The sequence below is a fragment of the Dermacentor albipictus genome, chromosome 2 (genome assembly GCF_038994185.2).
Source record: "Dermacentor albipictus isolate Rhodes 1998 colony chromosome 2, USDA_Dalb.pri_finalv2, whole genome shotgun sequence".
In the NCBI taxonomy this organism is placed as follows: Eukaryota; Metazoa; Arthropoda; class Arachnida; order Ixodida; family Ixodidae; genus Dermacentor; species Dermacentor albipictus.
This window is the reverse complement of record NC_091822.1, coordinates 17,757,297-17,773,207: the sequence shown is the minus strand read 5'-3', so window position 1 is coordinate 17,773,207 and position 15,911 is coordinate 17,757,297. Positions and strand designations below refer to the sequence as shown.

At 44.4% G+C, this 15,911-nt stretch overlaps 1 protein-coding gene and 1 long non-coding RNA gene across 2 annotated transcripts; one reads left to right on the top strand and one right to left on the bottom strand.

The window, feature by feature from the left end:
* Positions 1-7,811: 7,811 nt before the first annotated feature.
* Positions 7,812-15,371, bottom strand: LOC135918431 (uncharacterized). The gene is made up of 3 exons (XR_010569650.2): positions 15,138-15,371; positions 14,239-14,343; positions 7,812-8,816 (listed from the first exon to the last, which is right to left on the bottom strand). It is a non-coding gene; the product is annotated as an uncharacterized lncRNA (long non-coding RNA).
* LOC135918460 (uncharacterized) lies at positions 11,292-14,218 on the top strand. Its single transcript, XM_065452100.2, has 3 exons — positions 11,292-11,365; positions 12,085-12,258; positions 12,363-14,218. Exons 1-3 carry the CDS (start codon positions 11,292-11,294, stop codon positions 12,739-12,741), a joined length of 627 nt encoding a protein of 208 aa, XP_065308172.2. The 3' UTR covers positions 12,742-14,218.
* Positions 15,372-15,911: the final 540 nt, after the last annotated feature.

Genomic DNA, 15,911 nt, shown 5'->3' with positions numbered 1-15,911 from the left:
TACGTTTTTCTCGTGTTGCCCCGACCACCGCGCGGCGCACTGCGGTGCGTATTGGTTTGTCTGGCCGAGTGGCTTTTTGCCTGGCGGAGTTTTGGACGCTTTCTGGCTAGCAGACGAGTAAAAGAAACAATGGTCCCTCGCCACCATCACAGTGGAAACTCGACGGATTGCAACGCGTTCGCTTGAGTGCAATCTGTCCGGAAAGTCCTGTCTCGCCGGTGTAGGATGCCGAGGAGTATGCGTATGGTTCTCTATGGGTCAAGCGTCTCACGTTTTCTTCGATATTCATTTAGTAGCCACATGAGGTGCCCAAAGTGGCCATTCGATTGTGGCCAATATGCTTTCCCTCGCGTCTTATCTTCTTTTTTTTTCATTTCGGTGCCTGCACCTCGCCAAGGAAAAAAGACATTGCTGCGGCGCAGCGAATCGCTGCATGGTGAAAGTTGGATTTCGTTACTTCTTTTGCGGAGGATAAAGGGCCACGGCACGCTTCAGTTTGCGGATACTCTTATTATATTATTGCGAGAGAAGTTATATGAAAACTCCAGGCGCATTCCTGCCGTCGCCGTCGAACTCATGTTCTCTATGAAGTTCAAAGGCGATAACATCGCGACCGCGTTCGGGATGTTGCATGTGCGAGTGAAAGCGAAATGGGGGGGGGGCGGCATAAGTGAGCCGACGATGGCTGCTCAGTCTTGTGTGCGCAAGGGGGAAATCGGGGAGGAAGCGCGCCACCTTCCGTCGCGCGTGATACATGGGGGATTGAAGGGAGGAGGGGGTGGTGATCTTTGAATCTGTCGTTGCTCAACATGTTTATTTGCCTTGGTTGTCGCATCATATATAGTGACTTTTGCTTGGATACGTAGATTTATTGGATAGTTATACGTATATTTAAATATCTTATTGCGAGGTTTTGTGTATACGTGCAGTGAACTTTGTTTCCAGTTAAACATTTTTGTCATTTATCAAGGTGTATCTTCGCATTTGTGTATTCCATTGTATCTTCGTATTTCTAATGTACGAAGGCGAGTCAAATGAAAGTGAGCCAACTCACCCTGCGCAATAATGACTCGGTTCATTGTCTGCGACGCATGCTCGAGGCACAGAGGCATCTCTCGTTTACAAAAGTGACACGCAAGTGTGAGGATTAAGGTTCTTCAATGCTCTCATACACTAGGTTGAACATGGTTGCGTCACGTAATGGACATTCCAAAGTTGAACGGTGGGGTGTTGTGAGGCTCATGACAGATGAAGATGTTTCCCAAAAAGAAATTAGTTACCGTATGGCGGCCGTGTACGTTTAGCATTGCATTTCATTGGCCACTGTAAAGCGTTGGAGCAAACGGTTCAAAGAAGGACGGGAAAGTTGCGAGGACGATCCAAGGCCGGGCCATAGCCACCGTGCAATCGCCTCCAACACAATTGCAAAGGCTGATTAGAAAAGCACGGATGATATGCATCGAAGAATTGGCAGGGCGTGTGAACATCAGCCACGGTTCGGGTCCCACCATAATTCATTAACATCTCGGTTATCAGCTCTTGTGTGCGCAATGGATGTCCAAGATTTTGAACCACCGACAGAAGAGGGAGTAGTTTGGCGCTGCCATCACTCATCTAATCCGGTATCATGTTGAGGGTGACGACTTTTTGCTTGCAGTTGTGACCGGGGATGAATCATGGTGCCATTACTACGAGCCTGAAACACGACGGCAAAGCTTACTGTAGAAACATTTGAATTCACTACCTCTAAGGAAAGCAAAGGCCGTGATTTCTGCCGGAAAGGTGTTGTTGACTTATTTTTTTCGATCGTCAGGGGCCATTATTCATCGAATTTGCTAAGCCTGCAGAGGCTATCAATCGTTTCCCATGTTATGAAACGTTGGATCGGCTGCGTGTCGCAATCAAGAACAAACACCGTGGAAAATTGAGGAGTGGGGTCATCTTGCTCCACGACAATGCCCGTCCCCACGTCGCTGGTGTGGTTAATACAAAACTGCGAAAGTTCAAGTGGAAAATGCTGAAACATCCGCCATACAGCCCAGACCTGTCGGCTTGCAACTTCCACATTTTTTAGCATTAAAAAAACAGCTCAAGGGAACCACATTTGTGCCGGACAATGACGTGAAATAGTCAGAGACATTTTGAAGCAACAACCCAGGGAGTTTTTTTAGAATCACGATACTAGTTAGTCAGTGGGACAAATGTCTAAATGCTAATGGAGGCTACTTTTAAATAAAGTACCTTGTTTGTTCTATATCCGCATTGGCTCACTTTCATTTCCCTCTCCCTCATACATTTTGCAGAAGTTCTGCTTTCTATATATTCTCTCTGCTGAGACTATAACTTTGGGGCAATTACTCACAATAGACGACCAGTGACAGCTGCTTTTGCACAACACATTGGAACAAAGGACAGCGTCATTGAGATTTTTCCCTGGTCGTTGCATATGTACAAAAATGTAAACAAGCTTCTTGAATGACAGAGAGAGAGAGAGAGAGATGCAACTGAGAGAAAGGCAGGGAGGCTTATAAAGTTTTATAAAAATATTTGCCTCAACTTGTTCATTTCATGGCCTTTACGTTTTTCATATCAGCGGCATACACTGCTCTGGTGGCTTGAAATTGATATAGTTTGAAAGTTCGCGTGATATTTGCTTTACGTATTAAATATACAGAAAACATGGAAGCATTTATATCAGTTACTTCCGGCACAATTTTTCAGACATACGTGTATATTCTCTTATGAACAAATACACATTGTACTCGTCTTTACAGTGTGCAGCGTTCAAGAATTCGTTTGCAGCATCTTTGGCAATGGCAACGCACTTATAATGAATGTTTAATTGATTTGATCCCTGGACAACTTCTATAAGGAGGAGACCGAGCTGCAAAGTGAGCCACCCCTCCCCCCCCCCCAACGATATGTCTGGCTACGCCACTGCCTGAGAGCGATTACTAAAATAACTAGACAATAACTTTATAACTGGGCCCTTGAAACCAATTCTTTCTAGCTTATCAAGAAGTAATGTGTCAATAACGGAATCAAAAACCTTACTTGCATCTAGTAAAAGAGCACGAACGATTTCGTTATTATCAAAAGCTGAACAGATAGTGTCCATAAAATCTTCTAGTAGGGAAATAGTGTTTTTTTTCCGGATGAAACCAAACTGTGCTTGTGACATAACATATTTTTTATTAAGGATATTGGTCATCGTTACGATCAGGTATTTTTCAATTATTTGACTAATTGCAGGGAGAATTGAAATCGGTCTGCAGTTCTCTACATTGCTATGAGAACCCCTCTCATAGAGCAGCTTAACCACAGTCACATTTAAATCATTGGGAATAACGGAATCATCCCCATACCCATTAATAATGAAGAAAAGGACGAATTCAAGGACAGAAAAATTATGTTGAATATCATGTATGGATATACAGTTCATAACAGGTGGTTTCTTAGGGCGAAAGCTAAATAAGATGCTGTGCAAGTCTTCTGCAGTAACCGGTGGCAAAAATGCCGATCGTGCCGTATTAGGAACAGTGCTAGACGCATCTGGAGCAAAAGACTGAACATGTGCAGACGCAAAAAAAAGAAATAACATTCTTGAACGCCTGACATGAAGTTGCTGAAATGCTTTCAAGGTTGATTGGTGTTTCGTCCAAATATTTCGTCAATAGCGGACCATGTCTTTCTGGGGAGTGCTTGCTTTCACGAAAGGTCTTAATACAATACTGATGCCTTGCCGACCAAATTATGGCAGTTACCCTGTTGCGGAGCTATCTTCACAGATCTCTAACTTGTATATTGTTTGGCGAACGCTTACAACGTGCCCAAATGGCACCTTTTTCTTTAATAGCCGTCAGTATATCACACGTAGCCATGGAAGTTCGGGGTTGCGTTTTTTTTTTTTCATGGCGATTGTTTTCTGGGTGGTAATTTTTAAAGAACGGATTGCATCAACAAAAGGCGTATAAACGGTAGAGGTCGTGACATTACCTCAAAATTTGTTCCAATCATAATTGGCCACAAGATTGTCAAATTTAGCGATATCAAGGATGTTTAGGCAATGCACGTTACGGCGGCATCTAAAGGGAACTTGAAATCCAAGAAGTCAGCCTACAATATAATTATCGGTCAGTTTATACTTGATTACCGCTCAAACGGTGCTAGCCAATGGGGCTCTTACATCCACATGTTCAATGCAAGATGACACCATTTTGCTTCCAATATATTCCTCTCGCGTGTAAGCATTAATGGTTGGACTGACTCCCCATTTTGTTAGAGGGTTAAAGTATTCGCAAACCACTGGCCTTGATGGCGAAAGAGTGTCAATATTAATGTCCCTAATCGGACAAAGTAGACTGTGTGCTCCCAGACTATGCTCTAAGACTATGCTCCCAGCGAGAGCTGTTGCACCCAGCGAAATCTAAAGCAAGGACAAGCGTAAGCGTGTGCCGAGCGCTTGCCGCCGACTGCGAAGAAACTGCTGCGCGGACGAGACTTTATCCTACTGGACGTTCCAGATGCGCAGACGTGAAGACTAGTGCCCCATCTTACAACCAGGGATTAGCTCCTGACGCCATCAGCTATGCTAGTGCCTCCAGGATGGTTGAAGCACGTTCCGCGGCGCCAACAAATCGGGCAGATGCTTACAGCGAGTGCTGTTGCACCCACTGATATCTACTGCAAAAACAAGCGGAAGCGTGTGCACAGCGCTTGCCGCCGACTGCGAAGAAGCGGCTGCGCGGACGAGATTTTATCCTGCTGGAGATTGCAGATGCGCAGGCGCCATCACTAGTGCGCCATCTTGCAGCCAGGGATTAGCTCCTGACGCCATAAGCTAGGCCAGAGCATCCAGGATGGTTCAAACACCTTTTGCGGCGGCAACAAATTGGGCAAATATTTCCAGCGAGTGCTCTTGCACCCACTGAAATCTAAAGCAAGGACAAGCGGAAGAGTGTGCCGAGCACTTGCCACCGACTGCGAAGAAGCTGCTGCGCGGACGAGACTTTATTCTGCTGGACGTTGCAGATGTGCAGGCGTCATCACTAGTAGGCCATTTTGCAGCCAGGGATGAGCTCCTTATGCCATAAGCTAGGCGAGGGCCTCCAGGATCGTTGAAGCAGGTTCCGGTGCGCCAACAAATCGGGCAGGTGTTCCCAGCGAGTGCTCTTGCACCCAGTGAAATTTGCAGCAAAAACAAGCATAAGCGTGTGCCGAGCGCTTGCCGCTGACTGCGAAGAAGCTGCTGCGCGGACGAGACTTTATTCTGCTGGACGTTGCAGACATGCAGGCGTCATCACTAATGCGTCATCTTGCAGCCAGGGATTAGCTCCTAACCCCATAAGCTAGGCGAGGGCCTCCAGGATGGTTGAAGCACGTTCCGCGGCTTCAACAAATCGGGCAGATTTTCCCAGTGAGTGCTCTTGCACCCACTGAAATCTACAGCAAAGACAAGCGGAAGCATGTGTCGAGCGAAAGCAACGCAGATTGCGAGCATAATTCTCTCCTAAGACAGTCAATCGAAGTGCCTTTCCAAGCGCGACTGGGTTGCAACGTTGTTCCGTCAAAATCGTTTTTATCCCTTAAAGAGCAAGCGGCATTTCTGCAGGACGTAAGTTTCGTGAGTCGTGCCTCTTGACGCCACACACTATTTATCTTTCATTACTAAAACTCAGCCACTCACGTTACTCATAACCAGCTGTCTTTGTTTACGGGCTAGCATTGCCGACCTGATCACTGAAAATAACACTGCTGGCATATTTACCGAAAGTAACGCGGAGGTATGTATGCGCGGTTTTTCGCGGTGGTTGCAGTTGTACGCAGGTAAGGCGCAACACGCAGCATAGTAAACTTTCGGCACATTTCAGACACTTCACTCTGGTGCAAGAGACGCGGAGACGTAGACAGATTTAATGCAGATCCCCGCGATAAAAACAGTTTCCGAAGCGTTGGGAATGCAAAAGGAGTGCAGGTTAAACCACTGGGCACGAGCATTGGTAAGTACACCCGAGCTCTTACCTAGCTTTTAATGAATACTACTAAATTTATAAGTGATGAAGTCTGGGGAACAAGTAACAAATTTTCTCTTTTGTTTGGTAGCACCACCAAAAAATGTCAGACAGGCTAATAGAACCTTATCTACTTCAGCATGTTTGCTCGTGCTTTGTGCTATGCACATTTAGTCAGAATTGCTGTCATTTTCCCAACTTTTCAGGAACTACGCGACACAGCTTCATTTTCTCTAAAGCTATTGTCCTGGTTCCTTTTTATTCAGACTTTCGCATGTTGTTGCTTTGCTTTCCAGCTGTTCAGGTGAACACAACTTTGAAGGAAATGAAATGCAAGGCACTTCAGGTGAATGTTAGGAACATACCTACGCCAAAGGCATCAACTCCAATCAAGAGACGGCGTACCACTTGTGTCAGGAAACCAGTCAAGCACCGGAGACGTACACGAGCAAACGACATCAGCTGCATTCCCTTGGCTAACGTTTCCGCAGTACTGCAATAACCTTACATGTATGACACAACGTACGAGCCGGAAGAATTGAGTTGCACCCCAGAGGTTACATTTGATGAGTAAGTAAACGATGCATACTACTGTGCTTGTTCGTTTATAAAAGTTCAGATACGAAGGTGCCATATGTATTAGGGCTCTTTATGTGTTTATTGTGGAATGATGCTTATTGTTTATTGAAAAACAATGTGACAGGTTATAAATGATGCAACGATGCATGTGATGGTAACAAAAGCAAGACCTGCAGATCTCCACGTCAGTCCCTGGCCTGCAGTAACTCATTGCAGTGACAGATGTGAAAAAAGCTTCCGTGATTTGAGTGAAACAGTCACCAAGTCACATTTACAGAGAAGGCACAGCAGATCATTGTGCACGCAGATTGCAGATGATTTCAATCCTGTGTTTGCAATTATTTGACGCACGGGTGCAGCGTTTAATGCACTTCAAAATAATGATGGCAATAAAGGTTAATTATTGCTGCTAAAAGAGGAAAGCGTATTAACTTTCAGCGCGAACTTTTGACTGAGTGAGGGAGTGAATTTTATGAGAGTGCCTGAATAAAGGTTTACGGTAAGGGGAATTTTGTTTTTCAGGTGCGATATGAATGAGGGGTGTGCGGAACACAAAAACTACTTTCTTGTTTCCAGTGACAACCTGCTGACACTCCTGAACACGTGCCGCACTTACTTCTCTACATCATGCACAGTGAGCCTATCCTGTTCTGGGACACGCATCGCAGCTAAGACTGAATGCCCAAGTGGACATGAGCACATGTGGGTGAGCCAGCCACCAGTTGGAATGAAACCCAAAGGCAACGTTGACTTGTCGACTGCAATACTCTTCTCTGGTTCAGGTGCTGCTGGCACAATCAGAATGATGAGGTTGATGAGTGTTCAAGTCATCAGTTATCAAACATTCTTGAATTACCAGAGGCTTTCCAGCTGTCACTGCAGTAAGCATTTTGTTTCAACTTTCCTTAATATGTAGCTGGCCACATATTGAACAACAACCCAATATCCCGGGAGCAGCTAGAAGTAGTGCCATATTGGCTCTTTGTGTAACCATTCACTCCAATGGCAGAATGTTGGGCTGCAAAATATCTGCAACCTGTTATTGCTCATCATTAGCATATAAAACTGCTTATCTGATTTTTTTTCATGCAACAAATCTATATGCAAACATAATTTTCAAAATTTGATTTAGCTTATTTTAGGCAGGCATGCTGAATGCACAAGCACTCAGCATAAACTCACACGCTTTAGCATTACTAAAACTAAATAACAGAATGAAGCAAGCATTTCAAATTTTTTTATTGTGCATAAGAAAACGAACAAAGCACATAAATACATAAAATATGCCTGGCATGAGAAGAAAATGTTTCCAAAGAACAGACGCTGGCATTATTCCAAGCAGCCTGGAAGTTTACCTTACATCTTCGCTAGCACGCAGTGCATGCAGCTGCAGGAATTGTACCATCTAATTTCAGAAAACCCATAATGGAACATTAAGGAAAAGCGTTGCACTGTGCTGTATTTGTAAATGGCATTTTTGTACAATTCTCGGCTTATGCAATGCCAAAAAAAATTGCTTAGTAGTTGAGAAAGTAGAAGGTCAACTTCTGAATTTTGTGGCTCATATGCAGTACCGAAGATTCCATAGCGATTACGAGAATTTCAATGTAGTTTCATTTACTTGCATTCCTTTTATGCTGTTAATGTCTGCAAAGCTTTGCTACACCAAGTCAATATTTTTTTACATAATCTGTTTCTTTTGCATCCACCGACAAGAGGTTTAGGGCTGAATGTCTTCAAAATTCATCACATAACGTGGCAATTGGATTGATGTTGCAACCTGTGCCTCATTCTTGCATATCATCCTGAATAAGATACAAAACACGAATACAATTCACAAGAGTTACTTTCAGTTTTTATCCAGGGTATTATGTTAGCATGTTCTGTACGTCAGTGCTTATGTTGCTCTGTGTGTCTAGGCAGAGCTTACATGTGGGTGGTGTTTCTCCTTCATGTCCATTAAAAGAGTGCACGATACTAGTTTGTAATTGCAACTATTTTTGTGCTCGTTGTTATCAGGCATAAACAGTGTGCACAGAACTGTACGCGTAGCACCTGGAGTAGATCAAAACTCAGGACGGTGTCCAAATTCCTCGTAGGTCTAGGATGAGCACCAGAAAAGGATTCTGGCAGCAGCTGGTGACAACAGCTTGGAGCTCTGCGGGGACGGGCGCTGTGACTCACCAGGCCACAGTGCTAAGTTCTTGACATACTCGTTCTTGTGTCCTAGCACGGGAAAGATAATACACACGGAGCAAATTTAGGTCAAAGAAGTAAGTAGAAAAAAGAACCACTGAGCATCATTTGACATATTTGATTATTGCTATTTTTCAAGCGTCGTGCAATTATTGTTACATGTTTACCAAGCATTCCAGGAAGCACGAGTCAATCGCATCAGTATTCTTTTTTAGCTTATAAATGCACAGGTGAACGTGTACACACTGTATTTAGAAGGCCCATCCTTCCTTGTAACAAAAGCTTTCATAATTCCCACACCTTTGATGGTTTACTCACATGCTCCTGAATTCATCTATACACAATGGGCCGTGTGTGCTGGAAGAAGATAGTGCCACAGCGATTTGACTGCGTCATATTCTTGTGCTAGTGTGAGGGTTTCAACTTACGGTGGTCGAGGTGGGCTGTGGGGTTGAGGAGCATTTCAAAAATATGGGGTAAGACGCCTTATTTCCACAGCTTCACTTCATGCAATTATGTATCCTGTGCACATACAATTTTTTTGTCTTCCAGAGTGCCCAAATTCAGGCAAGCTCACAAATGGAGAAAGATGGCCTCATCAAACGTCTTCAGTTTCGCTGTGACCAAGGCATCTCCATAAGGTCCCTTACAACAGACCGCCATACAGCAATAAAGAAATACATAAGGCTGCATTGCCCAGCTACCAAATACCAACGTGACGTCTGGCGCGTTAAAAACGGTAGTTGGAATGTAACTAATGTATTTACTGCTGCTAGTAAAATACCTAATGTTGGTCAATAGCCACAAGACAACTCCTGACTGCAGCAATTAGCGTTTATTAAAGAAGAACGTATCATATGTCTTTATACTTCAAACATTTGAATTTAAGGGGCTGTCAACCGCAGGATAATGTCTTTGGATTGTAGCGGGAATGATATTATTGTTTGTCACATTGATGGAAACAGCAAACTTGTATCCTATAATCCAGGAACTCTATTTCTTATTTGGCTATGATAGTGGTGCAAAAATGATGTGTTTCTCGACGGTGAAACAGTGCAACCAATGTGAGCACCATTATGCCGCCAAAAAGCTGTGCAGAGAGAGTTATTTTGCTTTGATACATTTAATTGTCTAAAATTGTATTTTGAGTGCCTCTGCTAACTTTTCTTTGTATGAGAGAATAATTTTTTGTTTTCAACTGGCACATGTTGAAAGTGGCACTGCCATCATGTAGACAAATGGAATGGTGCATCAATGGGTCTTCAAGTATGCCCCCATGACATTGTGACCTGCAGCAGTGCTAGTAGCATTGTACGAGTGATACAAGGGTCACCGTCTTTTTCAGGTTGTTGAAAATTCGTTGCGCATTTAAGGCATACCAGCGTTGTCACAACAGCAGTGTAGGCACTCCTTACCACAATGTGCCTCTTTGATGGTCGCACAAAAGGCTTGGATTGACTACTCAGACTGTACCTGTAGAAAACATGCAATTATAGGTGGCCAAAAAACTTGCAGCTTATGTGCCGAGGACCGCTATCAGGGTGACTTTAGTGCTTTACACAAAGTAAGCCCACAGAAACGCTACGTGCTTCCGGTTTCTCACTTTTACTAGCGTCGCATCCACTAGTCCGTTTTAAGAGAGTATGCAAATCGAAATACATTGTTTTAAACGTTCCTACTCGCTTACCAGCGAAACCACTGCACGTTTACACTTGAAACGATAAGTTTTCTATTGCATTACAGAATAGGAGGTCCTTGAAAATAGTAGACAGTCCCTTTAGGCATGAAGGAACTAGTACCTTGAAATAAAAAAGCTACACAGTTATTTGAGGCCACACTACCATAAATAGTGAGCAGAAAGATTTTTCAGTGCACTGTATTCCAATTCCATTCTGTACTGATGCTTCTGGCTAGTCTTCTTCATCTACCTATAGTGTCAGTTCACACGAGAGAAACTAATAAATTATGGTGCAAATTCTTTTCAGGCATCAGAAGAAAATTGACAGCTGCTTCACGGAAGGACGCATGCAGGGAGCTGTTTAGCTGGATACAACCCATTGTGAACCATCTGTACTGGTGCACATGTGCTTGCGGAGGAAATGGAGACTTACTAGTGGCGACATGGAGATTTTAGGAGGTTTTGTAGATCTTGAGTAGTAGAAGCTTGATGTGGGTGAGTTGGTTATGCATACTTGATGAAATGAGCGCTACGAATACGCGGACGAAAGAACACATGAGCGCCTTGTCTGTCGTACATGTGTTCTTTCGTCCGCGTATTCGTAGCGCTCATTTCATCAAGTATGCATAACCAACTCACCCACATCAAGCTTCTACTACTTCAGAAGCGCCTTGTCTGTCGTACATGTGTTCTTTCGTCCGCGTATTCGTAGCGCTCATTTCATCAAGTTTGTAGATCTTGCACGTAATCTGAAAGTAGAACAAACCAGGTAACTTCAGTGCTGCATTTTATAATTATGCTATATCTAATATGGATGGAACACAGCCATGGCACAGCAAGACATTCAAGGCCAGACACATCATGATGACTGTGTGTCCACTCAAGATGGCTGTTACATTTGGCAAGTTCTGTGTCACATCTGTCTTTCAGTTAGCAGTTCTGCTCTACAAGTGCTCAACAAAGCTACGCCTCACGTTGCATTTACAAGCAATTCACAAGCTAATGTTGCAAGGAGCAGAGCACTGCAGATTGTGGCAGAACAATCTTTTTTCTCGTAGGGTGGAACCGCGATCAGGATGCTGAGGCAGCTTTTTCTCCCAATAATACATTTTACCACAAGTAGACATTCTCTATCTTTACAGCTTGGTTCAATGCAGAAAAGCCAAAGTTCTAGCTACTTTGACACAGGACTGGCGAAACACACTCGCAGCGACAGACAAGGAGCAAAGTTCCACATAATGCATTAATTATAGGATGTTGCTTTTACTTATTTGTTCCCAGATCAGGTCACCTCTCCAGATATTAGATATAGCATTAATATAAAATGCAGCACTGAAGTTACCTGGTTTGCTCTACTTACAGATTACGTGCAAGATCTACAAAATTTCCTAAACCACATAGCTGACATCCATGATGGTCATGGCAACCTCTATCTCCGTTGCCTCCATGCACGATCCAGCATAATGTAATGGCTCAAAATTGGTAACTACAAATTATCTGCAAGTGGCACTGCATTCTGTGCAGTGTAATTACATCGTCGATCAGTTGAGATTGAGAACCTCCTCCGCAAGTAATCAAATTTAGCCCAGTGCACATTGTCCATCTATACTTGTGGTGAAGGGAACAATACATATATGTCCTATCTCCTCGCACATTCGACTCTCCAGCGCTTCTGAAAGACATACGACAGCTCTCGCCAGACATGCAGACATACAGCCTGGAATCTTTCCATAGTGTCCTGAACGGCTATGCTCCTAAATCTATCGCATACACATATCAAGGAATGAAGGCTCGGTAAGCATGCATTCGTTAATAATTTTTCAGGCAGACAACTATTTCCTAAAAATTTTGCAAAGCACTGCTGAAAATTAACCTTGTGAGAAAACTTGCATTTCCAGAACACTGATTGCTGCCCTTCATGTCAACGAAAATGCCAACAGAGAGCAAGCAACAACAAAGGATGGAACACAGCCATGGCACAGCAAGACATCCAAGGCCAGACACATCATGATGACCGTGTGTCCACTCAAGATGGCTGTTACATTTGGCAAGTTCTGTGTCACATCTGTCTTTCAGTTAGCAGTGCTGCTCTACAAGTGCTCAACAAAACTACGCCTCACGTTGCATTTACAAGCAATTCACAAGCTAATGTTGCAAGGAGCAGAGCACTGCAGATTGTGGCAGAACAATCTTTTTTCTCGTGGGGTGGTTATAGAGTCCGGAGAGCGGCATGCACTGCATTCGTTGCATATTCAAGCATCGTGCAACACTTTTTGAAGGAACCGCGATCAGGATGCTGAGAAAGCTTTTTCTCCCAATAATACATTTTACCACAAGTAGACATTCTCTATCTTTAAAGCTAGGTTCAATGCAGAAAAGCCAAAGTTCTAGCTGCTTTGACACAGGACTGGCGAAACACACTCGCAGCGACAGACAAGGAGCAAAGTTCCACATAATGCATTAATTATAGGATGTTGCTTTTACTTATTTGTTCCCAGGTCAGGTCACCTCTCCAGATATTAGATATAGCATTAATATAAAATGCAGCACTGAAGTTACCTGGTTTGTTCTACTTTCAGATTACGTGCAAGATCTATAAAATAAGGTGACCGAGCTTTGCATCGAGCACCTGTCATTTCTAGAAGCACTAGCTCAAGCACTAGCTCAAGCAGCAGAAAAATTTGCACCAGCATTTGTGCCGCAGAACAAACCTAGGCCCTCCAAAACTGAGCTCATAGTGGTGCACAAGGCACGATATTTAATGTTTTGATGCATGTAGAGCAGACAAGCAACTGGTGGAGTTATCACAAACCAATTGTTCGAAGTTGGAAAAGCAAAGACACAGACTCCATGCTCGAAAGGGTTTGTTCTGCACCGAAGCATGGAGAAAACGAACCAAGTCGCATGGGTTGTCTCTGCAACTGATGCTGCATGCGTGCAAGGACACCATAAGATTTCTACCGGCTGGCACGGCTGAGGACAAGTTTGAGCATTATAAGTCAAGCAGAAGACACTTGCTGATCATGCTCGAAAAGTTTATGCTGCACTAAAGTGTAGGAGTGAGGGAGCCGAGTCGCATATGTTGTCACTACAACTGATGCGGCATGGCCACAGAAGTACCATAAGGCTGTTTCTGGGTTGAACAAATTATGACAACTTTGGCCGCATCTTAAGTCAGGGACAAGACACTTGGTGACATGCGCATCATGTGGGAGGTGTAAGAGGCTGACGAATAAATGCGACTGACCCTTGTAGGTGCGTAGTCAACTGGGAACAGTGTTTCACGTTTACGTGCCGGCACTCAAAAGAAACTAAAGTGCATTGCGAGTGGCTCCCCTGTTGCTGTTTGCAATTGTATGGCTGACGGTGATAATCAAATTTTATTCACGCGAGCTTTGGGAAGAGCCCCAGAGAAAAAGCTACAGCAAGTTGCTTGACTAGGTCCGGGGCCCCTGGTTATGACATGAGAGGCAGGAAATAAAACAATGTGAGCAAAATGGAATGAACACGCAAGTGGAACATCGCATTACGTAGTGCTTCCATGCGCATACGTACTAAAGAAACTATGAACAGAACTGTATATCAAGAACCACATCATAAAAACCAATTACAAATGGTCATTAAAAATTGCACGAGGCAGATAAACATATTCATAAAGCAGAGAACATGTCCTGGGCCAGCTAAGAAATTAACCGCTGAACACGACAGCTGTTTCACTGTCTCATTATACGATAGGAATATCTTTGGCAAAGGATGCAAATGAACCCGGTATACCTCTAAAGCTTTCCGTATGAGTAGCAGAAAAGGGCCCATCTCGCGGCACACAGGCACTCAAGCTCGCTAAAGTTGGGAAGCACTTGACAGCATCCACCGTCACACCTGGAAAGCAGAAACATATGGTGAAATAAACAGCAGTGTTGAGCTGTAATCTTGCAGCCAAGTAGCCTTAGACGCTACTTGAGGCGCTTACGCCATGTAACCTAAATACTTCCGCAACGTCTGCAATGCTTGCTTTAGCAGTGCTCGCAGATGCACTCTGAGCAAGTCAACGTGCACTATGTTTTACTTATAACTAAGGCGGTAAGTGATTTCTCGCGCACTTTCTAAAAGCTCACAAATACTATACCCGCCAAAGGAATAAATTTTTTTTATCAGCGTGCGAGGTACAGAGCTTAGTGTACCAGGAGTTGGCAGCTCACACGGGCCTTTCAATTGCAATCGAGCCCGATTCCAAAGGAATTATTCCAGCGTGATTGAGAGAGATTGCTGCTATACGGTCCAACGATTCGGGCTGAGTTGGCTGAGCTCACAGAAAGTAAGAGCACGGACCTAGTTCAACTATTCGATCGCCATGGATGGGTTCGCCGATGGGTTCGATCGCTAGGGATGGGGATCCGGATCAAGCACAATCGCGATCGAATGTCCATGTGCGCATATCTGATACTCTTGTAATTTATCAGACAAGCATTTACGAAAAGTTGTACGTACCACTTGGTGCTTCGCAGATGCGGCTGAAGGTGTGCGCCGCTTTCAGCTTCCTTGCCTGACGAAGAACTTGAGACGGTGTCGTCGTGCGGTGGTCTTGACCCTTCCTGTCCTTAAAGCTCTTCTACACTCGTTTCCGCCGACGAGGTTAAAAATGCAGCGATGGCGCCTGTATGGAGGGCCTTTACCTGTCTTGGTAATTCTGCGGAGCTCCATTGTGTGCTACAACACTCGAAGCGCGAGCTCGCAAGGGCACTTGGCGTTTTTCTTCGCTTCGGTCACTGAAGTGTAACACGACGTACTCAGCAAGAATTCCATTACACGCACTACATCTAAACATGTTCTAGAAGAACGCCGTTCGGAGAAATGCGTGACACAGGCACAGGCTATCACAGGCTGCACGCACACAGGAATGCCATTTCGGCTGTTGCGCCGTTGCGGCTTGACTTGACTCGCGAGCTGTGAAATCCACAAAACGAGCCGGTGAAATTCGTAAACTTTAGCGCTCCCTCTCGGACACCCGCTGTTTCACAGGAAGTGGCAGCAGAGACGGTGACGTCAGGACCTCGATTTTTCGCACGGGCGATTCAAATTGAGCAGTGGCACCAGGGAGTTTCGGTGGCAGTTTTAGATGCAACGAATTCGCTTATTGGCGCGCAGAAAGTGGTGATAGTCTCCTACACAGATAATATATCAATATAACCAAAGTTAATATGCCGTGTGTGCTGACTCGCGTCCATTTCAAGTTTCCCGCCCGGGCGCCGCCCTCGTCTGCGAACATTGGACTCCTCTCCCGTCCCTTGTTCTTCCTTCTTCCCGTGCGCCCTCACTCTCGTTTTCTCCCTCTCGGAGTGCCTTGTTTTACGGAACCTTCGCCTCTTTTGTTCTTTCGCACTGCACGACTGTGGCAGCACCGCGTTTTTACGAGTTTGTAAATGCACAGGATAAAGTTTTAATTTTCC

Coding starts and splice junctions, on each gene's coding strand:
- LOC135918460 (XM_065452100.2), top strand. CDS start 11,292: ATGGCACAGCAAGACATTCAAGGCCAGACACATCATGATGACTGTGTG. Junction 11,366..12,084: donor CAAGATGGCTGTTACATTTG/GCAAGTTCTGTG, acceptor CTTGTGGTGAAG/GGAACAATACATATATGTCC. Junction 12,259..12,362: donor TATCAAGGAATGAAGGCTCG/GTAAGCATGCAT, acceptor TTGCATTTCCAG/AACACTGATTGCTGCCCTTC.